Raw genomic sequence first — 20,141 nt, 5'->3', positions numbered from 1 at the left:
AAAAAGGATTAATATTAGCTAAAAGGCAGAACTTCTTGACAATAGGACCCATTAAGTTTTAATCTATCTTAGTGAGGGAAAGCTTCCTTCCCTGGAGGCTTTTAAAAATAAAATGGAAAGCAACAGCATTTGTCTGGGATGGTTTATAAAGCAGCTCTGCCTCTAAGTAAGGAGGTAGATTAAATGACCCTTTTTCAAACATAGAATTTTAAACATTTTTTTTATTCCTGTCAGTCAGTAAAGCATTTATTAAGCACCTAATTTATGCCAGGAAGTGTGAGAAGGGCCAGGGATATACAGGCAAAGAACCAGCTCTGCTTTCAAGGAGCTCGCATTCTAATAGGAACAACAGGCAGACAACTACATGCAAACAACTATATACAGGATAAATAGGAAATAATCAACAAGGGAAGGCTCTAGAATTAAGAGATATTGGGAAAGCCTTCCTGTAGAAGGTTGAATTTTGGCTGAGACTTGAAGGAAGCCAGGAAGTGGAGATGAGGAGGGAGAACATTCCAGAGGGAGAGCATTTCAGGCGTGGGGTACAGCCAGGGAAAATATCCGGAGAAATGGAATGTCTTGTTCCAGGAACCGAAAAGAAGGCCAGTGTCATTGTGGAACTGAGGAAGGTAGGGAAGGAGGAGAGAGCAGGTTGCAAGAAAACTAGAAGGGGGTAGGGAGAGGGTGTGCTATGTGACAAAGACTTTGAATGTCAAACAGAGTTTTTTATTTGATGCTAGAGCTGATGGGGAGTTACTGGACTTACTGAGGTGTGATGTGGTTGGATCTGCACTAAAGGATAATCACTTTGGGAGCTGAATCTATCCTCTGATAGATTGGAGTGCCAGGTCTATCCACCAGCAAGCTATTGCAATAGTCAAAGTGTGAGATGATGAGGATCTGCGCCATCACCGTCTGAGGAGATGTATTTGAGAAGTTGCCAAATGGGTATACTGCAACTTCATTAAGTATCTGAGGCTGCATCTTTAACAATGAGATGAACCAAATCAGTTCCAATAGAGCAGTAATGAACTGGACCAGCTACACCCAGAGAAAGAACTCTGGGAGTTGACTATGAACCACTACATAGAATTCCCAATCCCTCTAATTTTGTCCGCCTGCATTTTTTACTTCCTTCACAGGCTAATTGTACACTATTTCAAAGTCTGATTCTTTTTGTACAGCAAAACAACTGTTTGGACATATATACATATATTATATTTAATTTATACTTTAACATATTTAACATGTATTGGTCAACCTGCCATCTGGGGGGGGGAGGGAAAGGAGAGGAAAAATTAGAACAAAAGGTTTGGCAGTTGTCAATGCTGTAAAATTACCCATGCAAATATCTGGTAAATAAAAACTATTTAAAAAAAAAAAAAGAATCTGAGGCTGCTTTTTACAGAAGATCAAACTTGTATTTAGTCAGGTAGCAAGATAAATAGCATTATTACATTGGGGACATCTTTTCAGGGAAAATTAGAGCTCCTATCTCTACATATTTTATCCTTGGCAGAATGTCTTAATATAATTTTTGCATCAATTCTTGTAGCAATCTGATGAAACCCTGTGGACCCACTCTCAGAATCTTTTTTCAATTTGAAAATATTTTTCACCTGTTTTCAATTATTTTTCAATGATTCAATAAAATGTTAAATTTAAGTTAGAATTAGGGATTCCTTCTCTTTTTGAGAGAAAGTACTTGAAGTCTGCCACTGATATTCAGGAAGAAGAGTTAGAATATGCTATACAATGGGGGAGATATATCTGAGAGAGCTCAGCAAAGAGCAGATGTAGAAAATTAGTGTGAGAAGATCTCTAGAAGACATTGGCAACCCTGCCAGAGGCTTGCTTTGAACTATTTATGTCTTCTGACTGAGAAGTAAAACTAACCACATCACTGGGGGCTCATGAACTATAGTTTTGAGGGGATGAAGATTCATCGGATACATTGAAAATGGAGTGGCTTTTCTGGGTAATCAATGTGAAGACAGAGTGCCCTGCTGACACACTATATCCTCATTGTTACCAATGCTTTCTTCTGGATACAAACAGAACAAGTCTAATTTCTCTTCTAGGTAACAGCCTTAAAAACTTAAAATAGCTATCAAATTCTTCCTATGTCTTTTTTTTTTCATAGACTAAACCACCTTTGTAGGGGATGTTAGGTGGAATAATAGTTGAACTGCCAGTCCTAGAATCAGGCAGACTCATCTTCCTGAGTTCAAATTCAGCCTCAGACACTATTTAAGGCACCCTGGGCAAATTACTTAATTCTGTTTGCCTCAATTTCCTCATCTGTAAAAATAAGCTGGAGAAGGAAATGGCAAAACCTGACAATGTCTTTGCTAAGAAAATCCCAAATGGTATCAGAAAAAGTTGGATATGACTGGAAACCACTGACCAACAACAACCTTTGTAATGTAAGCTCTTTGTTCAACTGGTCTTCATATTCTAAATGCCCTCAACCTTCTTTCATTGCCCTTGGATGAATGCTGTCTGGTTTATCAATGTCCTTCTTAAACTACAGCGTCTAGAATTGAACACAATAATATTCTAGATCTAGTGAACAGACATCATCTCTTTGTTTCCTGAAGATTTATATACCTCTCTTATACAATCCAAACTGGGATCAGATTTCCTGGCTGCTGGGTCATAATATTGCCACATATTAAACTCAGTCCACCAAAACTCTCAAATCTTTTCCAAGACAATTGTCCAATCCTATCTAGTCATACTTCCCGTATCTTCTATTTAAAAGTCGACTTTTAAAATTCAAATATAAAACTTTACATTTGACTCAATTATTAAATGTCATCTGATTTGGTTCAGTTTTAATTTATCAAGAACTTTTGAACTGACTTTGTATCCCTCCTAGCTTTGTGTCATATACAGACTTGATAAATAGCAATTTATTCCTTGAACAGAGGCAGTTAGGCAGGACAATGTATAGAATGCTAGACCAGGAGTCAGAAAGATTCAACTTCCTGAGTTAAATCTGACCTCAGACACTTACTAGCTGTGTGACCCTGGGCAAGTTACTTAGTCCTGTTTGACTCAGTTTCCTTATCTGTAAAATGAGCTGGAGAAGAAAATGCAAACCATGACAGGATCTTTGTCAAGAAATTCTAAATGGGATCACAAAGAGATGGATGTGACTGAAAAACAATTGAACATTCCTTTAATACAGTCACTAATAATGTTAAATAGCACAGGGTCAAGCATAGTTCTCTGAGGATAGAAGGTTTCCACTAGAAACCTCCCTTCGGGTTAATATAGAATCAATCAAATGACTATGTTTTATGCTCATACATTCAACCAGTTAAAAAGTTACCTGATTACACTAATTTTTACTCCATGTATCTCCATCTTTTCCACAAATATCACATGACTTTACTAAATATTTTCTTTGGTTTTTAGGTCACCTTGATTTCCCAATATATCCCTCCCTTCTAATAACAACAAAAATATCAAAAACTATTTAGCAAAACTAACCAACATACCAAAATATTACTTCATTTAATTCTCACAATAACACTGAAAAGTAGAGTGTTATTATTGTTTTCGTTTTGCAGATGAAGAAACTGTGGTACACAGAAATTAAGCTGACACAGCTATTTGAGGTAAGATTTGAATTGAGGTATTCCTAACTTCTAGACTTGAAGCTCTATCCACTGAGCAACCTAGCTGTCCCCCTAATCAAGTCCAACTATATATGTGTGTGTATGCATGTATATATGTAGGCATGAATGTGTGTATGCATAATTCATACCCATAGTTCCTCCCCCTCTGCACTAAAGAGAGAATGGCTCCTTCTCTCTCCTTTGGAGAATTATAATCCTGTATCAAGAGAGTGCAATGAGCATCCTCATAAGAACTGCACTCATTAGCCCATTACTCATTATTGCAATCATTGTATATTGTATGTGTTTCTGGTTCTATTTACTCCACTGTGTGTTTTTTTTTAGTGATTAACAGTTTTGAAACAACTTTCATATCCAATGAGGGTCTTATTTGATCCTCAACAACCCTGTGAGGAAGGCAGATATGCCATTATTTTTCCAGTTTTAGAGAGAGGAAACTGAAGACCAAAGAGATTAGGTAATTACCCAAAGTCAAACAAGTGGTTAAATGGCAGAGCCAAGATGAGAACTCGGTTTTCCTGACTTCTAGTATAGTATCCTTTCCTCCAGGAGGTTTCTCAAATAAACATAGGAGTTCTAATCATTAAAAAATAGCTCAGCAGTCACACTGGTTGCGAGTTCCTATGGTGGGAGGTTTGGACTCATTGTCCTTAGACAGGGCTTGGTGATGACACTGGCAGTCGTAAGAAGGGCTGGGGAAATCTGGCCAACCCAACTAGTGTTTTGCAATCTGGGAGCTGGTTGAACCTCCTTCTGAGGTGGTGCTGGAGCTGACACATAAAGAATTCAAACATGCACGTGTGCGCACACACACACAATTAGCTAAGAATAGTAAGTAATAGATTGGAAGCTATGTTGAGCTGAGCTGTAGAACATTACATTAATCACAGGGACAAAAAAGGGACATTTCTGAATTGATAATAGAAGCAAGCAGGGGAAACCAGTCACTGATAATTCTGATCTAGTGAAAACCAGAGATGATCATTTAAATCTGACCAATTTTAGGAAACAATAGAATCTGAGCCCTGGAAGGGACCTCAGAGATGCCCCAGTACAACCTCATTTAACAGATGAGGAAACAGATCTAGACAGCAAAAGTGACTTATGCTATATCTCTACAGAATTTGACAACTTTTGAAGTGCTTTCACAGACATCATCTAATTTTACTCTCAAAGCAATCTAGTGAGATAATAATAGCTAATAATAATAATAACTAGCATTTATTATGGCACCTTAAGGTTTGTGAAGCACTTTACAACTATTATCTCATGTTATTCTCACAATAATCCTGGGAGAGAGGAGCTATTATACCCACTGTACAGGTGAGAAAACTGAGGTAGGCAGAAGTTACTCAGTGTCACACAGAGGCTAGTTAAGTGTCTATTATCAAATTTGAACTCAGATCTCCCTAACTCCAAATCCCACCTCTCTACCCATGAGGTAGAAATGATATTATTGTACAAATAAGAAAAGCCAGCATCCGAAAACTGAAATTTCTGCTCCAAGGTCATCCATACAATTAATCAGTAGCAGAAGACCAATTTGAACTCAGTTCTGGATAGGCCCGGTCTCATTCTCTTTCCTCTGAAGCCCACTGGCTCACAAGGGATCTATTGGTTTTATTCTCTCTCTTCAAGGCCCTCAGCTTGACATAGGATCCTCCTTAACAATGATAACAGACTAAAAAAGCATTTACCTCTCAGGCAGATTCTGTTGCCCTGCCCTCCTTCCCCATTCAGAGACAGAAGGGAAGGCAATCCTCCAATCTCCCTCTTCCCTCTCTATCCTCTGCATCCTCATTATCTACACACACACACACACACACACACACACACACACACACACACAGATGGCTGCTGATATTTGTCTCCCAAGCCCTACCCAGGTACCTGGGAGGAGTGGCAGAGAGGGGAGGGAAGAGATCTTTGAGATCTTGTCTTCCCTTATTACAATGATGTAAGCTCCCAGAAAGCAAGGGTTGTCTTTGTGCTAGAATAAATGCTAATTGAATGACTAATTGACCAGCAGGAAACAGCCCCAGGGAAGCTGGGAGTTCAGACTAGGGCATAACTAGTTCCTTCTTGATTATTCAAAAGCCAGGAAATTGGACTTTTTGTTCCCTGTGTAAATTGAGTCTTATAAAACTACTAAGAGACACTTCAGTCAAAGATAGTCCAAGTCAAGTAGAGCTCCTACTGTAGAGATCAGGCATTGAATGCTGCCCTAGACACTTATTTAGATTGTTAACCTCCTTTTCTCATATGTAATATGGGTATAAGAATGCTTGTAGCAACTCTCTCAGGATTATTGTAATGATCAGATGAGATGATTTATGTAAAATTCCACATGTCAGCTGTTATTATTCAGAATAGGTTCCATTCTTTAATTGTCCTGTTTCTTAAAAGGTTACCAAAACTAATCAAACCCTTGCAGGACATAATATTTTTTAAGAACCCCCAAATATATAAATTCAATTAATTGCCTGAAGTAACAAGTTTGTCATTAGACCAAGATTCTTCCCATAACCACCAGCAGCCTAAGTGCTCTTGGTGCTACTGCCAGCTCAGGTGGTGAAAAGGGAAGTGGGGAGTGTATTCCTCTGAAAGCATAGGTGAGGTATGAACAGGGACCTAGAAGTCTGCCTTTGGAGAATTCTACTGCGTCCTGGCTCCTGAGATCAAACTGCCTTCAGGTGAAACCTTGGGGAGAGGTCTCACTTCTTGGCAACCAGCCCTGGTAGCAACAGCCAGGTGAGTCTATCAAAGATCCAGGAGCCATCTGTTTGACCCAGCCCTGAAGTGAATTGTCCCAACCACCAAGACTATAAGTTTCATAAGGAGCTAGCCCAGACTGAAAAAGCAGAAGCAAATTGGGTAGGAATTATGCAAAAAGAGAAAAGAAAGCGCCCCTTGGTCTCATATATGCCTGACTACCTTCGAGTTTGAGTCTATTCTATCCCGAGAATCTTATAGATGTGCAAAGGGACAGTTTGTCCCCAAGGTTGGGGGATGGGAAAGGATTGCTTTGTAACTATTGTTCTTCCTTTAATTTCTTGGTAAATTCCCACCTGTAAAAACTAATTGATGTTGACTAGTTCGTTACTGGACATCGGGAAACACAAATATGGAGACTTTAAGAACAACACCAGCAGAAATGCTGGCTCCTTAGGGCCACCCCTAAACCCCTGCAGATGATTCATTGCCTTCTGAGAACCCACAATGCTATTCCAGAGGGTGGCCTATGTAACAATCTTCTACAAACACAAACATTTCACCAAAGAACAAGAGGATTGTATCTTCTTTGATCAGTTTTCTCAACTGTAAAATGGAGATAATAATTGTACCCACTTCCCAGGATCACATGAGATAATTGATTATAGTAAAGCACTTGGCCAATACCTGGTACATAGTAAATACTATATAAATATTAGTTATTTTTGTTATTGTTTAAGAAACTGAAGATTTCTGTTAAAGATGATTTCAAGAAGTATGTATATAGATATATAATATACATAGAGGATGACTCATAGACTAAGACTTTTGGGACACCCTCTACTTGTTTGTGTGTAAGTGAAATTTAATAAGGTAGTTATAGCATTTCCCTATCTGTGTACCCTTCTCTATTTCTTTTTTTTTCCTCTGTACACTGAAAGGATTTATGGACAATCATTTTTCCTATATATGACACTATATTCATTTTTCTCAGGATGGAGGAAAAGGGAATGATGACCAGGGAAGCTGAAGGAGCTGCAGAAGAACAAAAAGGGAAGAACAGTACGATCACTTCCTATTATCACCAGTCTCTCTAGTCATTTCCCTGAGGACCAAAAGATCAATGCAATGACAACCACCACCATTAATACCAACACCCCACTCTACTCCCATAGTGAGCCCCCAAATCAGAATAGATTTGTCTGAAGAAGCAATGGGTTCTAAATAAACAGAAGATTTAAATATCCTTTCCTCTGTCATTCTTGTCCTCCCACTACCATCCCAGACTGTCCAAAAACATGAACTGCATTAAGTGGACATTGTTCTTCCAGTCAGCAGGTGGTGCTGCAATCTATCATAGTTAGCCAGGTGACCCCTAATGACAGTTACTCACGCATACAGGATCATAGGTTTAAAGCTAGATTGGTCATCTGATTCGACTCTCTCATTTTAAAGTTGAGGAACTGGAAGGTTAGTGATTTCTCTACAATCAAACAGCTCAGAAGCTTCAGAGGGAGGATTTGAACCCAGGTTCTCTGGCTCCAAAGTCATTATTCTGTCTACTTGCTACAATGCTTCAGATAGAGAATACTTTAAAGTTAGCAAAATATTTCCCCTACAACAAATCTATGTGGTAGATGTTTTATATTAAAATCACCCCCAGTTTATAGAAAGAGAACTGAGAACCCCCCAAAAGTAGGAGTTAGGTAGTTATGAAAGGTTGAATTGGGCTGGATTATAACCCAAGCTGTCTGATCCAAGATCATAGATTTAGAGATCTTAAAGACCATCTAGTCAAACCCAACTCTCCCATTCTACAGATGAGGAAACTAATTCTGCATCCAATGTTCTTTCTACCTTCTCCTCCCTTTCTTCCCAATCATTTGCTAATTGATCCATTTTTATTTTAATTTTATTTCCATAACTTCCCATTTGTTCTTCCTTGTTTTCCTTTTACCTTGTTGCACAGTTGTGGTACATACTATGTAGTTGTATATAGCCATAAAATGCTCTGTAGAAACCCTATGCCCGGACAGACTGATCTCAACAACAGAAAAGCCTAATTTTGGCTGACTCATTACATGACCTTAAGTTGGCCACTTCCCCTCCCTAAGTCCTAATGACACTGTGCAATAGGATAGAAGAATGATTGAGCTCCTCCTGAGCTGTGGGCAAGAAATGGCCCATAAAAATGTCTACAGAGCTCTTTATACTATAAAGTACTATTAAAATGATGAATAATTAGTACAATGCCAATTTGGGCCTTCCCAGGACTGACTTCTCAGCACAGCAGGGCCTGAGGAAAATAAATCATTGCATTCAAGTATGTTTTATCTCAGGCACTACCTTGTGGAAGGGAAAGTCAAGACCTCACGTAGAGATTTATTGATCATAAAGAAATATTCTACAAGGAATAGATAACTCTTAATAACTAGGGTAACTATCCAGAAGTAAAATTAGTTAACTCAGAAAACCTCCTCTTTGCCTGAGATCTTCTAGTCAAGAACACTTGACAATTTTATGCAGTATGATACAGGAAAATGTTTTGTTCAGATAATTTGGAGTTGTTATGGTCTCTGGAATATTCTGCCAGTCTGAGCTTCTGTGAATTTGGTTGTACTGTGTGTATACACACACACACACACACACACACACACACACACACACACACACACACACTAATCAGGCAAAGAACATGATTTTCCAATCTAAAATTATACTATTGGTTTATAATTTCAGGTGACCTTGTTAGTTTGAGAAATGTATATATATATATATAATAATCTCAATTCATTTTGAATGTGCAAATTCCACTGAAGACTTTATAAGACTCATATTAAATAGCACATAAGAAGAAAGTTCTTATAAGAAAGAGTTTCTTCTCATGTGCTTCTTAACACTTCTATATTTCAGACCATGTTAATACCACTCTTTCCAGAAGAATGTGCTGGGATTTATAATTTTATCTGGCTTTATAAAATACCACAGCAGTTGTAAATATACCACAAATATTTTATTTTTTAAAAAAGTTGATGTAGAAAAGATTTTGACTAATAGTACATACAAAAGTTGCACACAATAAACATAATAAATGTTTCTCTCATGAAAATCACATTTTTGCATTCTGGAGGACAAAATTCAAATTCAAATGATAAAATCATCATGGTAAAAAAAAAGTGTTTATTTAAATTAAATATTTTAAACAAACTCATATCTACACAGCTGTTCCAAAGCAAACATTACTCTTATAAAAGATGGAACATTTTAGCTTAATAACTGTAGTGTTTAAAAAGATAATACACATTCAAGATTGCACATCAGTCAATCGTAGCTACAACTATTTATTATTTATTTTCAAATTTCATATGCAGTAATAACATGAAGATTAATCATGTTTTATAATTGATTTACAATAAAACTTTTCATGGAAGAGAAAAAGAAACTTTAACAATACAAAATATGGGGGAAATTGAGGAAGAATATATAATCATTTACAGGTTCCTGATAAGCAATAATACACTGAAATTGAAAGACAATCAGTGGTCTTGTTGCTCAGTGTTGAATATAGTCCTTCAAAGGAGACTTTGAAGAAGGCTGGAAATGTCTGTAGGATGAAAATAGGGCTCATAAAATCTTTCAAAGAGGGTGAGTATATTTCCTTGGGAGGCAAAGGAGATATGGAGAGAAAGAGAAAGCAAGCAAGACAGAGACACAGATAAGAGACAAGAGGAAACCTTCCTATACAGAGAGGACTATAACAAAATATGGTACATACATCCCATGAGTCCCGACAATGGAAGAAAGTAAGTCTGTTTGTTCCTAACCTGCTTCACAGACCTTCTGTGAAGCAGGCTTGGGGTTTTGGGGAAGGTATTCCAGAACATTCTGCTTGTGTGTGTATGCATAAGTATCTGAGACAATCCAAGGGTCATCTTCGGATACTTAAGTGATTATGTCTGTTTTCATGGATTTTTGTATTTCCATCCACAAATAAATACATAAAAACTACCTTTAGTTAACAGATCTTTCTTTCGCCTTTGCTTTCTTATCATTCATAAACCTTTAACCAACAATTTCACAAATCCCAGCTGCTGTCGCTGTTCCAGCTGTTGTGGGGGTTTTTTGTCACTTTTTTTAAGTTGGCAGAATGCAGAGAGTGCTGCAAGCCTGTGTTTGGGGCGGGGAAATGAGTACAATGGAGGGATTCCCAAAGATGGAGTGGAGCTGTCATTTTTCATATGATGGGAAGAAGAGAGAAAAGTCAGAAAAAATTTCAGTCTTAAATAGCCTAAGTAGGGGACTTACATTGCCACCTCAGATATAGAGAGAATCAAGAAGCAAGGCTCTCAGAGAGGAGGTTGAAGAAAAGTGGAACTAGTTGTCAAGAAGGGAAAGCGGAGGAGCAGAAGTTCATTTCTCTACAGGACGAAGTGGACTCCGATCGGTCAGCTCAGACTTGGACCCATTCCGAGGGAATGCTCAGCGGCGCTGTGTCGAGGAAAGGCGCGGGTAACACTGTTTAGTCTCTGCGCTCAGCCAAGTCCGCACAGAGGAGAAGGTCAGCACGGCCCGAGGGCCTAGGAGACACTGTAGCTGTTGTAGTAGGTTGCTGTGGCGTCAGCCAGAACTGAGATGAGACTGGTCTCTGTGGGCCCCCCTGGCGTCACCTGGGAGGCGTGTCCATTGATACTGATGCCCCCCGTGGAGTCTGGATGGCCGGGAGTATTCAAATACTGATCAAATTCATTGCGGTCCATGTCCCCCAAGAGTTCCACCTGGCTCAGTTGATCTAGGGCATCAAAACCTGGGTGCTCGGGGGGAGGGGAGAGCTGGCCCAGATGGGCGTGAAGGTTGGGGTGGAGAGCATGGAAGGCAGGGGGGGAGTAGTATGCTGGGGAAGGCGAGCAGCTGGTCACAGAGGGGATCATGGAGACGCCCGGGGACTGGGTGAGGGCAATGGAGCCCAATGCATGGTTACAGTGGAGGGGGCTGGGCATATATTCTGGAGAGTACGTAGCCCCTGAGATGTGTGGGAGCGGGTGGGAGTGAGAGTGCTCTTCCTGGCAGGGGGAAGAGAAGAAGGTCTGCTCAGGCTCCAGGACATCCAAAGGAGACATTTCTGGTGGGGTGGGCAACCCGTACGGGTAGGCATCCACACTGCTGGTGGAGCTGCTGCCACTGGTGCAGCTGCCAGTGACCTCCTGGTAGCAGCCCCGGAGGCTGGGAAGGGCTGTAGCCGGGGAGTACTCACCGTGTTCCTCCTTCTCCCCCACAGAAACCCTGCTGCCACACCTCTTGTCCGGGAGGGTGTTCTGGTCCCGGGACAGGCTGCTCAGCAGGAAACCTGGGTCCACCCGTTTGCAGATGCGCTTGAGCTGCTTCTTTCTACGAGGGCGGTACTTATAGTTGGGATAATCTTGCATATGCTGTACCCGGAGTCTCTCAGCTTCGTCCACGTACGGCCTCTTCTGGGAGAGGGTCAGAGCTTTCCAGGACTTTCCTGCTCACAGGAGGTAGAAGAGGCCATTTTTAGAGTCCTTTACAGTGTCAGAGGTCAGATCTTTGAAAATCCCTCTCCCACACAGTTTGCACCAGACAACTCTCCCACAGGAAGGCACTGCACCACCCAGAGCTCAATCACACCACTCTCTCACAACAGAGAAACACAAACAAGGCACTTCACATGCCCTTCCCAGATACCCCACGCACACTTCCCACCACAAATGCTTCACCCGCATCGACAGAACCCTCACCTCTCATATTCCTCCTCCCACAAACACTCCACATGCAAACCACTGACACGCAAACCCACTACCCACACCTCATCTCAAATATAAAGGTGAGTATCCTTTTCATTATTGAAAGACCAGCTGACCTGCCTGTAGCTAAAATTATTATTTTTAATTTATCTAATTAAGATCCTGCTTACATTCAAATGGTCATTCTAATCACTTGAGAACTTAAAGTCATCTCCTGCCTTCCTTACTAAATGTCAATGATGATGTGGGTAAATATCAGCTATTTTACAAGCAGGAAATTTCAGACATTTTACAAGCAGGAAATTTCAGACATTTTACAAGCAGGAATTAAGACTTAGTGAAGAACAAAAAAAAAGACTTAGTGAAGGCATAAAGTCCTAGTTGAGTTAGACAATTGTGCTGAAGAAAAATATGGATTCAGAAATCTCATGAAGGTGGACATTTCTTCCCAATTATGAATATCAAAAATTCATCCATGCCATCTTGAGTGTAATAAATGATTGTCCTTCATAACTGAAAGGAAAACAGGATTCTAGTCCATGAATGTGCAGGTCATTCTTCTTAACAGGACATCACTGTGTCTAGATCCATATGAAGACTACAACCTGTATTGCAACCATTAAAATTGCCTTTAATGTAGATTTATGGATGCTGAGTTTGAGACAAATTAATTCCATAATCTACACAAAAGTAACTAGATATTTGGCTTCAGAAGCAGTCGTTTCATCTCCCTGGGTTCACTTCCCTTGTCATAAAAATCAAGCTACTGAAATAACATCCAGTTTAAAAATATACTTCTTGCAAGAATGCTTCCCTGATTAACCTGACCCCACCCAATCCAATCATCTGGTCTAATCTCCCAATTTTATGGATGAAACCAAATTCCAAAAAAAGTTAAGTGACTTGCTCCCTTGAAATCATACAGTTAGTTGACAACTCTGCATAGAAACAGCTTAGGTATTGACAGTGGCAGGCAGAGTGACCAGGAAAAGTCTTAGTAGAAACATAACCAAGGGAATACTTATCCTACAAAGTCATTCAATAAACATTTATTAAGATCCTGCTATGTTCCAGGTACTGTGCTCAGTGCTAGGATTTCTTTGTGTAAGAGTGGCAAAAGACACCCTCTGCTGGAAAGGGACAAATTCTAATGAGTTCCTCTCTGCCTTTCAGAGAATTTGCTCCCCAAGCAAATAGCTCAAAAAATCAAGTCTTCAAATAGTTTAATTACTAAGACTGAGGCCTAAGCACTGGGCATATTGATTGTAAATATGATCTGGAACTGTGTTCATTGTTGGGAGGGTCTCCCAAAGAATAAACTCCCTCTACCAATGAAAGCACTGTTTGCTATTTACAGCCACAGCCTGTGACAGAGCTTGTGATTTGTGCCATCACAGAGAGGCAGATTTTGAATCCAAGTCTTCCCAACACGGACACCAGCTTTCTATTTTCTACACCATAGGTGTCAAAAATGTGGTCCACAACACTCCTAAGTATGACCTGAACTAGATTAAAATATATTGGGGAAATATTTAACAAAATAAATTTTAAATAGACAATATTAAAATGTCAAACTAAGAAAATATGTGATCCACAAGGATCCTTATGTACAGATTAGTAGCCCTTATTTCTATTTGAGTAGACCACACTACTCTACACCACAACTGATTCTTGTTGTAAATATAATTACTAAAATACAGTAAACTACAGGAAGTGCTGTACGTTGATAAGAGCACTGATGTGATAGAAAATGTTTTGGACCAAGAGATCTAGACATCTGGCTTTCAGTTCCAGCTGTGCCTCTAATTAGGTCTTTGGTATGGGCAAGGTATTTGAACTCTCTGAGACTCAATTTCTTCAACTGCAAAATATGGAGAGCTTAAATAACATGATGTTTAAGTTCTCTTTATATTCTAAAATCCTGTTTCTAAAATAGTGTTTCTACCCTATTAGGTAGTAATGCTTTAATTCAAAACTCTGTGAATTCTGCTCCTTAAAAAATTAGTTACTGAAGAAGCATTTTTCATCCAAGCTATTAAAAGACTTTTTGTCACCTGAGAGCCCCTTAAGAATAGTGGCAAATACAGGATGCCAACCAGACAAGGGCATTTTTTTAGCCATCCGGTGCCAATCTAAGCACTGTGCTTTGCCCTTAAATGTTTGTTGAATTAATACAATGAATTGTAGATACACTGTACTTGATTTAATCAGGAAAAATACTAAAGAAATGAGAAGTGGTCTTGGCCTGAGATCTTCCTAAGTACCCTTCTAAGTTTGATCCAACCACTCATTCTAAATCACAGGTTGAATTTATGCAGAGTATTTCATTAAACTACAAGCTCAGTCATTTTTCTCCAAGTTGTTCATTCTGGACCTATACAGGGGTGGATGAGTGAAAGCTGGGAGCTAGCAGGTGTGTCATGGTTCAATTAGAACCTCTGAATTAGAACTGATTTGTCCTGCCTTCCATTAAAATTTAGAAATGAGACTCAGGAGGCAAAGCTTTTTGTCTGTTGAATTTATCCAGCAAAAATGAGGTTATTCAAGAATTTATGTCATATGAAATAGTGAAAACTCAGGGGGAAGAAGGAAGCTGTCCTGTCCATCCATCCAGATCAAGATTGGAAAGAGATCTGACACCTTTCCGTTTTAACCACTAAAATAAAACTCCAGTTTTACAAAGTCTCTGGTTCAGGAATGAGAAGCAGTGAATCATAGAATATGCACACAGAATTAAAAGGAATCTCTACTCTTCCATTTGAATGACATAGGCCTTAAAATGAAAGGCAGAAAAAAGAAAAAGATTCTCCTTCCCCAGGAGCAGAAATATTTGAGCACAATGTGTAAAACAGAGAAAGCTCTTATTCTTTATATATATATATATATGTATGTATGTATGTATGTATATATATATATATGTATGTATGTATGTATATATATATATATGTTTATTTATTTAAAAAGAAAGAAAACCAAACTCTACTTTTAAATTAAAGTGCTTAACAGGGGTTCTTAACTTGGGGTCAGGATCTTCCTGCTTTTCAATATTTTGATAACTACACATCTCAGCATAATTGTTTTGTGAGCCTAAGTAATTTATTTTATGTATTTAAACATGTTATTTTAAGGATTCCATAGGCTTCACTATACTGTCCAAGTGATGATTATAACACAAAAAAAGATCTAGAACTTAAAGTCTAAACAAACTCAGCCTTTCATCTTTTGAGAAAGGGACTAAAAGAACAAACAGCCTCTTTTTCCGTTCCTCTTCTTCCCTTCCCTCAAGCACCTTTCATTAAATCTGAGCCTTCCTCTAACTCCCCACGGCAAAATCCCAGCATAGAAGGCTCCCTCCAGCCCACATCCTCTAGGATCCGCTTCATAATCTCAATCCAAATCAATCCCCAAATCGTAGTCCACACCCTAATCTAATCTACAAATTCGGGTAACGAATATTGCCAGATTATGCGTGTTTTCTTTCCCACTCCAAGAATAGTTTTGTAACTAGTAATTTATAAATGTTACCCCCCCAATGTTACTCCATTGATGATGATGCTTGTTATTATTCAAACTATAACAATACTGCAAATAATGTGTAAGGAATAATTACTTTCCCGCTCATAAATGCCTGTTAGTCATCTAGATTGACAGCCGAACCGTTTCCCTCAGTGTTTCGGTTACAAATCTTTTCCGACCTTCTTGGTGGATTCATTCGTGTCTGCCAAAAACAAGAGCTGCCCCTTGAACCTTGGGGGATGCGTAGTCCGCTTCGGGGAACTATTTGCCGGTATTTTTGTTAATTAGCACCACACAGAACTCGGCCCTCTAGAGCCCTCCGACTAGGAGGTGAGTGCCAGGAACTCGGAGAGTCTGAAGTTCTGAGATCTGAGATTCTCACCTCTCAGGCCAATCGAGCGAGTACAGTAGTTCGATTTACTGCTCCACTTCGAGACAGGGATTTTTTTTTTCCTTCCTTTCCCCCTATAAAGCTTAACAGTGGCTGGTATACAGTAAGCGCTTAATAAATAAGAGGCCGCAATTTTATGCCAACCCAAGAGACATCTTATTTAGTTCTTCAAGACGTAACTAAACTATGTCGAAAGTTCTGTCTCCCTCTCTCCGGATCAGGCCGTTTCCCATCTCCTAGAAAACACGCTTTCAAATGCCTCTATTCTCATTGTAGATCCGTAAGTTCACTGTATTTCATTAAACATTCGTACAATAATTGTATTTGTTCCCTCCGCTCCGGTATATTTCCTAGGATCCCAAAACATACGGACACAATAACTATTCCCATATTTCCCAAATATGCAGACTCTTCGGACACACACATACACAGACACACACACACACGACTTTTGGACTCTTACGTCCAGCATGTGTTCACTTTCCAAGAAACATCTCTCCATCTTCTGCCACCTCCACTGCCCAATACTTCCACCTCACCCTTTCCCTCTCTCCCTGTGCCTCTCTCCCTCTCTCTTTTTCTTTTTCTCCCTCTCCCTCTCCCTCTCTTTCTTTCTCTCTCTTTCTCCTTCCCTCCCTCCTTCCCTCCCCCCACCTCTGTTTCTGTGTGTGTGTGTCTCACTGTCTCTGTCATACTCTCTCTCTCTCTCTGTCTCTCTGTCTCTGTCTCTCTGTCTCTGTCTCTCTGTCTCTCTTCTCTCTGTCTCTGTCTCTGTCTGTCTCTGTCTCTCTGTCTCTCTGTCTCTCTGTCTCTCTGTCTCTCTGCTCTCTCTCTCCTCCCTCTCTCTCTCTCTCTCTCTCTCTCTCTCTCTCTCTCTCTCTCTCTCTCTCTCTCTCTCTCTCTCTCTCTCTCTCTCTCTCACACACACACACACACACACACACACACACACACACACACACACAAACACTCACACACACACATCCACACACATCCACACATACGCGCACGAGGTGGGTAGCAGCACTGGACAGGATTTAGGAAGGGGGCTTGGAGGATTCGCTCCTGTTCTTACCCAGCATCTTACTGAGCTCCGCGTTGTGTAGGTCGGGGTTTTGCACTGCCAGCCGCTTCCTCTCGTCCTTGGCCCACACCATGAAGGCGTTCATGGGCCGGCGGATGCGACTCTCCGAGCTTTTATCCCCAGGGGTACGATGGGGTGCCGGGGACGCCAGCCCGTCGGAAAGCTCCCCGTCCAAAGCTGGGCATTCCAGCCCGTCCGGCCAGGGGTACGCGCCCAGAAGCGTGGCCATGGTCACCCAGACTGCTCGCCTCGCCCTGACTTCCTTAGTTAGGGTCGGCCTAGGCTCTGTCTGACCCTCCGGCGCCAGCAGCGCAGCTCCCAGGCTGGCTCTCTCGGGTCAGGTCGGGGGCACCCCACACTCGGTGCCGCGGCCGGCCTGCCCTCTATATATCAGCTCCCGGGCTGTCGCTTCCTCCAATGACACTTAAAGGTGCAGCGGCTCCTCCTTCCATTCCGGCTAGCTATGCCCCCTCCCTGAGGGCCTGGGCCGGTGGAGAGCTGCTCCGACCTGCCACGGCGGGGGGAGGTGGAGAAATAGAGGACGGACACACCTCCAGGACTAAGCAGTCCCCTCCCCGCCCCACCCCCTCCGAGCCCGTCCCGTTTCTCTGGGCTCCAGCTCGTGGGTGAATCTTCTAGCTGCAGAGCCCGCTGCTCTATGAGTTTCTCTCCTTCCTAGTCCGAATTGCATCTGAGGTGTTACTCTGAAACAAACTTTTTTCTTTTGGTCTCAACCCACGGAAAGATTCGCGGGCTTGAAAGCAAAAGAATTATTACTCCTATTCTGATCGTATTCAAGACCCTTTGGCCCTCTGGACCTCAGTTTCATTGTTGTAAAATAGGCATAACACCCGCTGAAATGAGTATAACACCCGTACTGCCTTCTTCACTAGTTGTGTAAAGAATGGACGGGCAAATCAATCAGCATTCATTTGTAGCAATTCACAGCAATTTCCTATGTACTCGTCACTGTGCTGAGTGCTAAAAATGAGAACCAAACTATTATTTCCATCCAGAAGTGGATGATAGAGCTCACTAAAGCGAATTTTAAAACTGCCCACTATGTGCAGAGCTAGGCTAGGCGTTAGAGGACTTTTTTTTTTTTTTTCTGGAGCAGTTTTCCAGGGTCTTTCCCCAAGATATATATATATATATATATATATATATATATATATATATATATATATATATATATATATATATATATATATGTATATATACATAGAGAGAGAGACAGAGAGAGACAGAGAGAGACAGAGAGAGAGAGAGAAAGAGAGAGAGACAGAGAGACAGAGAGACAGAGAGACAGAGAGAGAGACAGAGAGAGACAGAGAGAGACAGAGAGAGACAGAGAGAGACAGAGAGAGAGAGAGATCAGAGGCTCAGAAATAGTTTTCTTCCCACTGCCCTCTCCCCCAAGCCTTACCCCCGCCCCCTCCCCCCCAGACCAGGAACTGAGCATCTTCAGACCATTTCCCGAAATCTGAACTCTGATCCCTAAGTGCACTCATTGTCACAGACTCGGTATTAGCAAACATCACGAGTATCCGAGTGATATCGGAGGCATCCCACAATACCGATAGCCACCAACCCAAGCAAAAGCAGTACCCACCAGAATGCCAGATCTAACTGAATCCCAGCACAGCCACAGACTTCCAGCAAAATACAAAAAAGTGTCTCTGCCTCTCCAACCCCCAATTCGTGAGTGTGCTGAGCCCGGTTTATTAATTTAAAACAAATCAACGATAATATAAGTGAGAGAGAGAGAGAGAGAGAGAGAGAGAGAGAGAGAGAGAGAGAGAGAGAGAGAGAGAGAGAGAGAGAGAGAGAGGGCCCACTGAAACTATCAGAGCAGGAGTAGAAGATCTATTTTCTAAACAGTAAAACAGGCAGGACAAATCTATTTTTCAAACCAAATCTGAGAAGAACACACTTCCTTTGGTACCATCAGTCTTTGGTACTGTCAGTGTTCGTGTAGTTTAGACGTCAAGCATCCCCAAATGATCCTTCACCTTTTCTACTCTTACAATACTTCTCTTTTTTTCTGTGGATCTGTGGATCCTACCCCAATATGATGCCAGAGTACTCAGGAGCCAGGAGAGCCTCATCATTCTCTACCCTCCAGCCAGTGCTTACAATTATTGGGGAGTGGAGGGGGGAAGTGAGGAACTCTGAAACCTCTATCTGGGTTCCATACTTCACAGAATGGGTGTTCTCATAGGAGACCCCAGATCATTATCTGCCAGGAAGAAGTGTCCATTCCTGGAGGAGATGAGAGAGAGAGGTGAGGAAGTAGGGTTTCAATCTCTCATTCTCTTTCTCATTTTCTTTTTTTCTGCTTTATCATTTGGCTTTTTCTCTAGGGAGATTTCCAATCCCTTCCCATTCCCATTCCCATCCCACTTATATTCTCTCAGTGTGAAGTCAGGCTTTTCCTCTCTAAACCTACCCTTGCATCCTTCTCTAAACCACACTCTCCCAGCCTGGGCAGTGGAGATCATCCCTGCCTCCCCAGTGTCTGAGGGCTCCTTAAATCCTTTAAAGCAGAGAACTGACTCCTAGAAAGAGCTTCTGATGCACATGCACACTAAGATACAGATGTGACTCTGCAACAGGAATTAAATGCCAATCAAATACTCAAAGCAGAAGGAAGATGTTATTTCCAAAAAAACTGATCTGAGGTTTATTCTAATCCTTGCTCTTGACATCCAGAATCTTAAGAACATTAAGACTTATGCGTTAAAGATAGTCTTATGACCTGTAAAGTGCTATATCAGTGTGAAGCGTAATTACTAATTAATTACTATTACTGTATTAGTAATGACATTATAAATTAGTAAAACCATTCTATGCAGCCACAAGGACATAGTAAGCATGTATCTTTTTAAATAACTTTTTATTGACAGAACATATGCCTGGGTAATTTTTTTTTTTTACAACATTATCGATTGCACTCACTTTTGTTCCAATTTTTCCCTTCCCTCTCTCTACCCCCTCCCTTAGAAGGCAGGCAGTCCCATACATGTTAAATG

The 20,141-nt window shown here is 40.8% G+C and overlaps 1 protein-coding gene across 1 annotated transcript; it reads right to left on the bottom strand.

Moving 5' to 3' along the window:
• Positions 1 to 9,355: 9,355 nt before the first annotated feature.
• SOX7 (SRY-box transcription factor 7) lies at positions 9,356 to 17,468 on the bottom strand. The gene is made up of 2 exons (XM_074287547.1): positions 17,101 to 17,468; positions 9,356 to 11,859 (listed from the first exon to the last, which is right to left on the bottom strand). Exons 1-2 carry the CDS (start codon positions 17,336 to 17,338, stop codon positions 10,937 to 10,939), a joined length of 1,161 nt encoding a protein of 386 aa, XP_074143648.1. The 5' UTR covers positions 17,339 to 17,468; the 3' UTR covers positions 9,356 to 10,936.
• Positions 17,469 to 20,141: the final 2,673 nt, after the last annotated feature.

The sequence above is a fragment of the Sminthopsis crassicaudata genome, chromosome 2 (assembly GCF_048593235.1).
Source record: "Sminthopsis crassicaudata isolate SCR6 chromosome 2, ASM4859323v1, whole genome shotgun sequence".
NCBI lineage: Eukaryota > Metazoa > Chordata > Mammalia > Dasyuromorphia > Dasyuridae > Sminthopsis > Sminthopsis crassicaudata.
This window is presented reverse-complemented; position numbering and strand designations above follow the sequence as displayed.

Excerpts from the sequence above, each read along its gene's own strand:
- SOX7 (XM_074287547.1), bottom strand. The coding sequence starts at position 17,338 with ATGGCCACGCTTCTGGGCGCGTACCCCTGGCCGGACGGGCTGGAATGC. Across the intron at positions 11,860-17,100 it reads GGAGCTCAGTAAGATGCTGG|GAAAGTCCTGGAAAGCTCTG; the intron begins GTAAGAACAGGA and ends TCCTGTGAGCAG.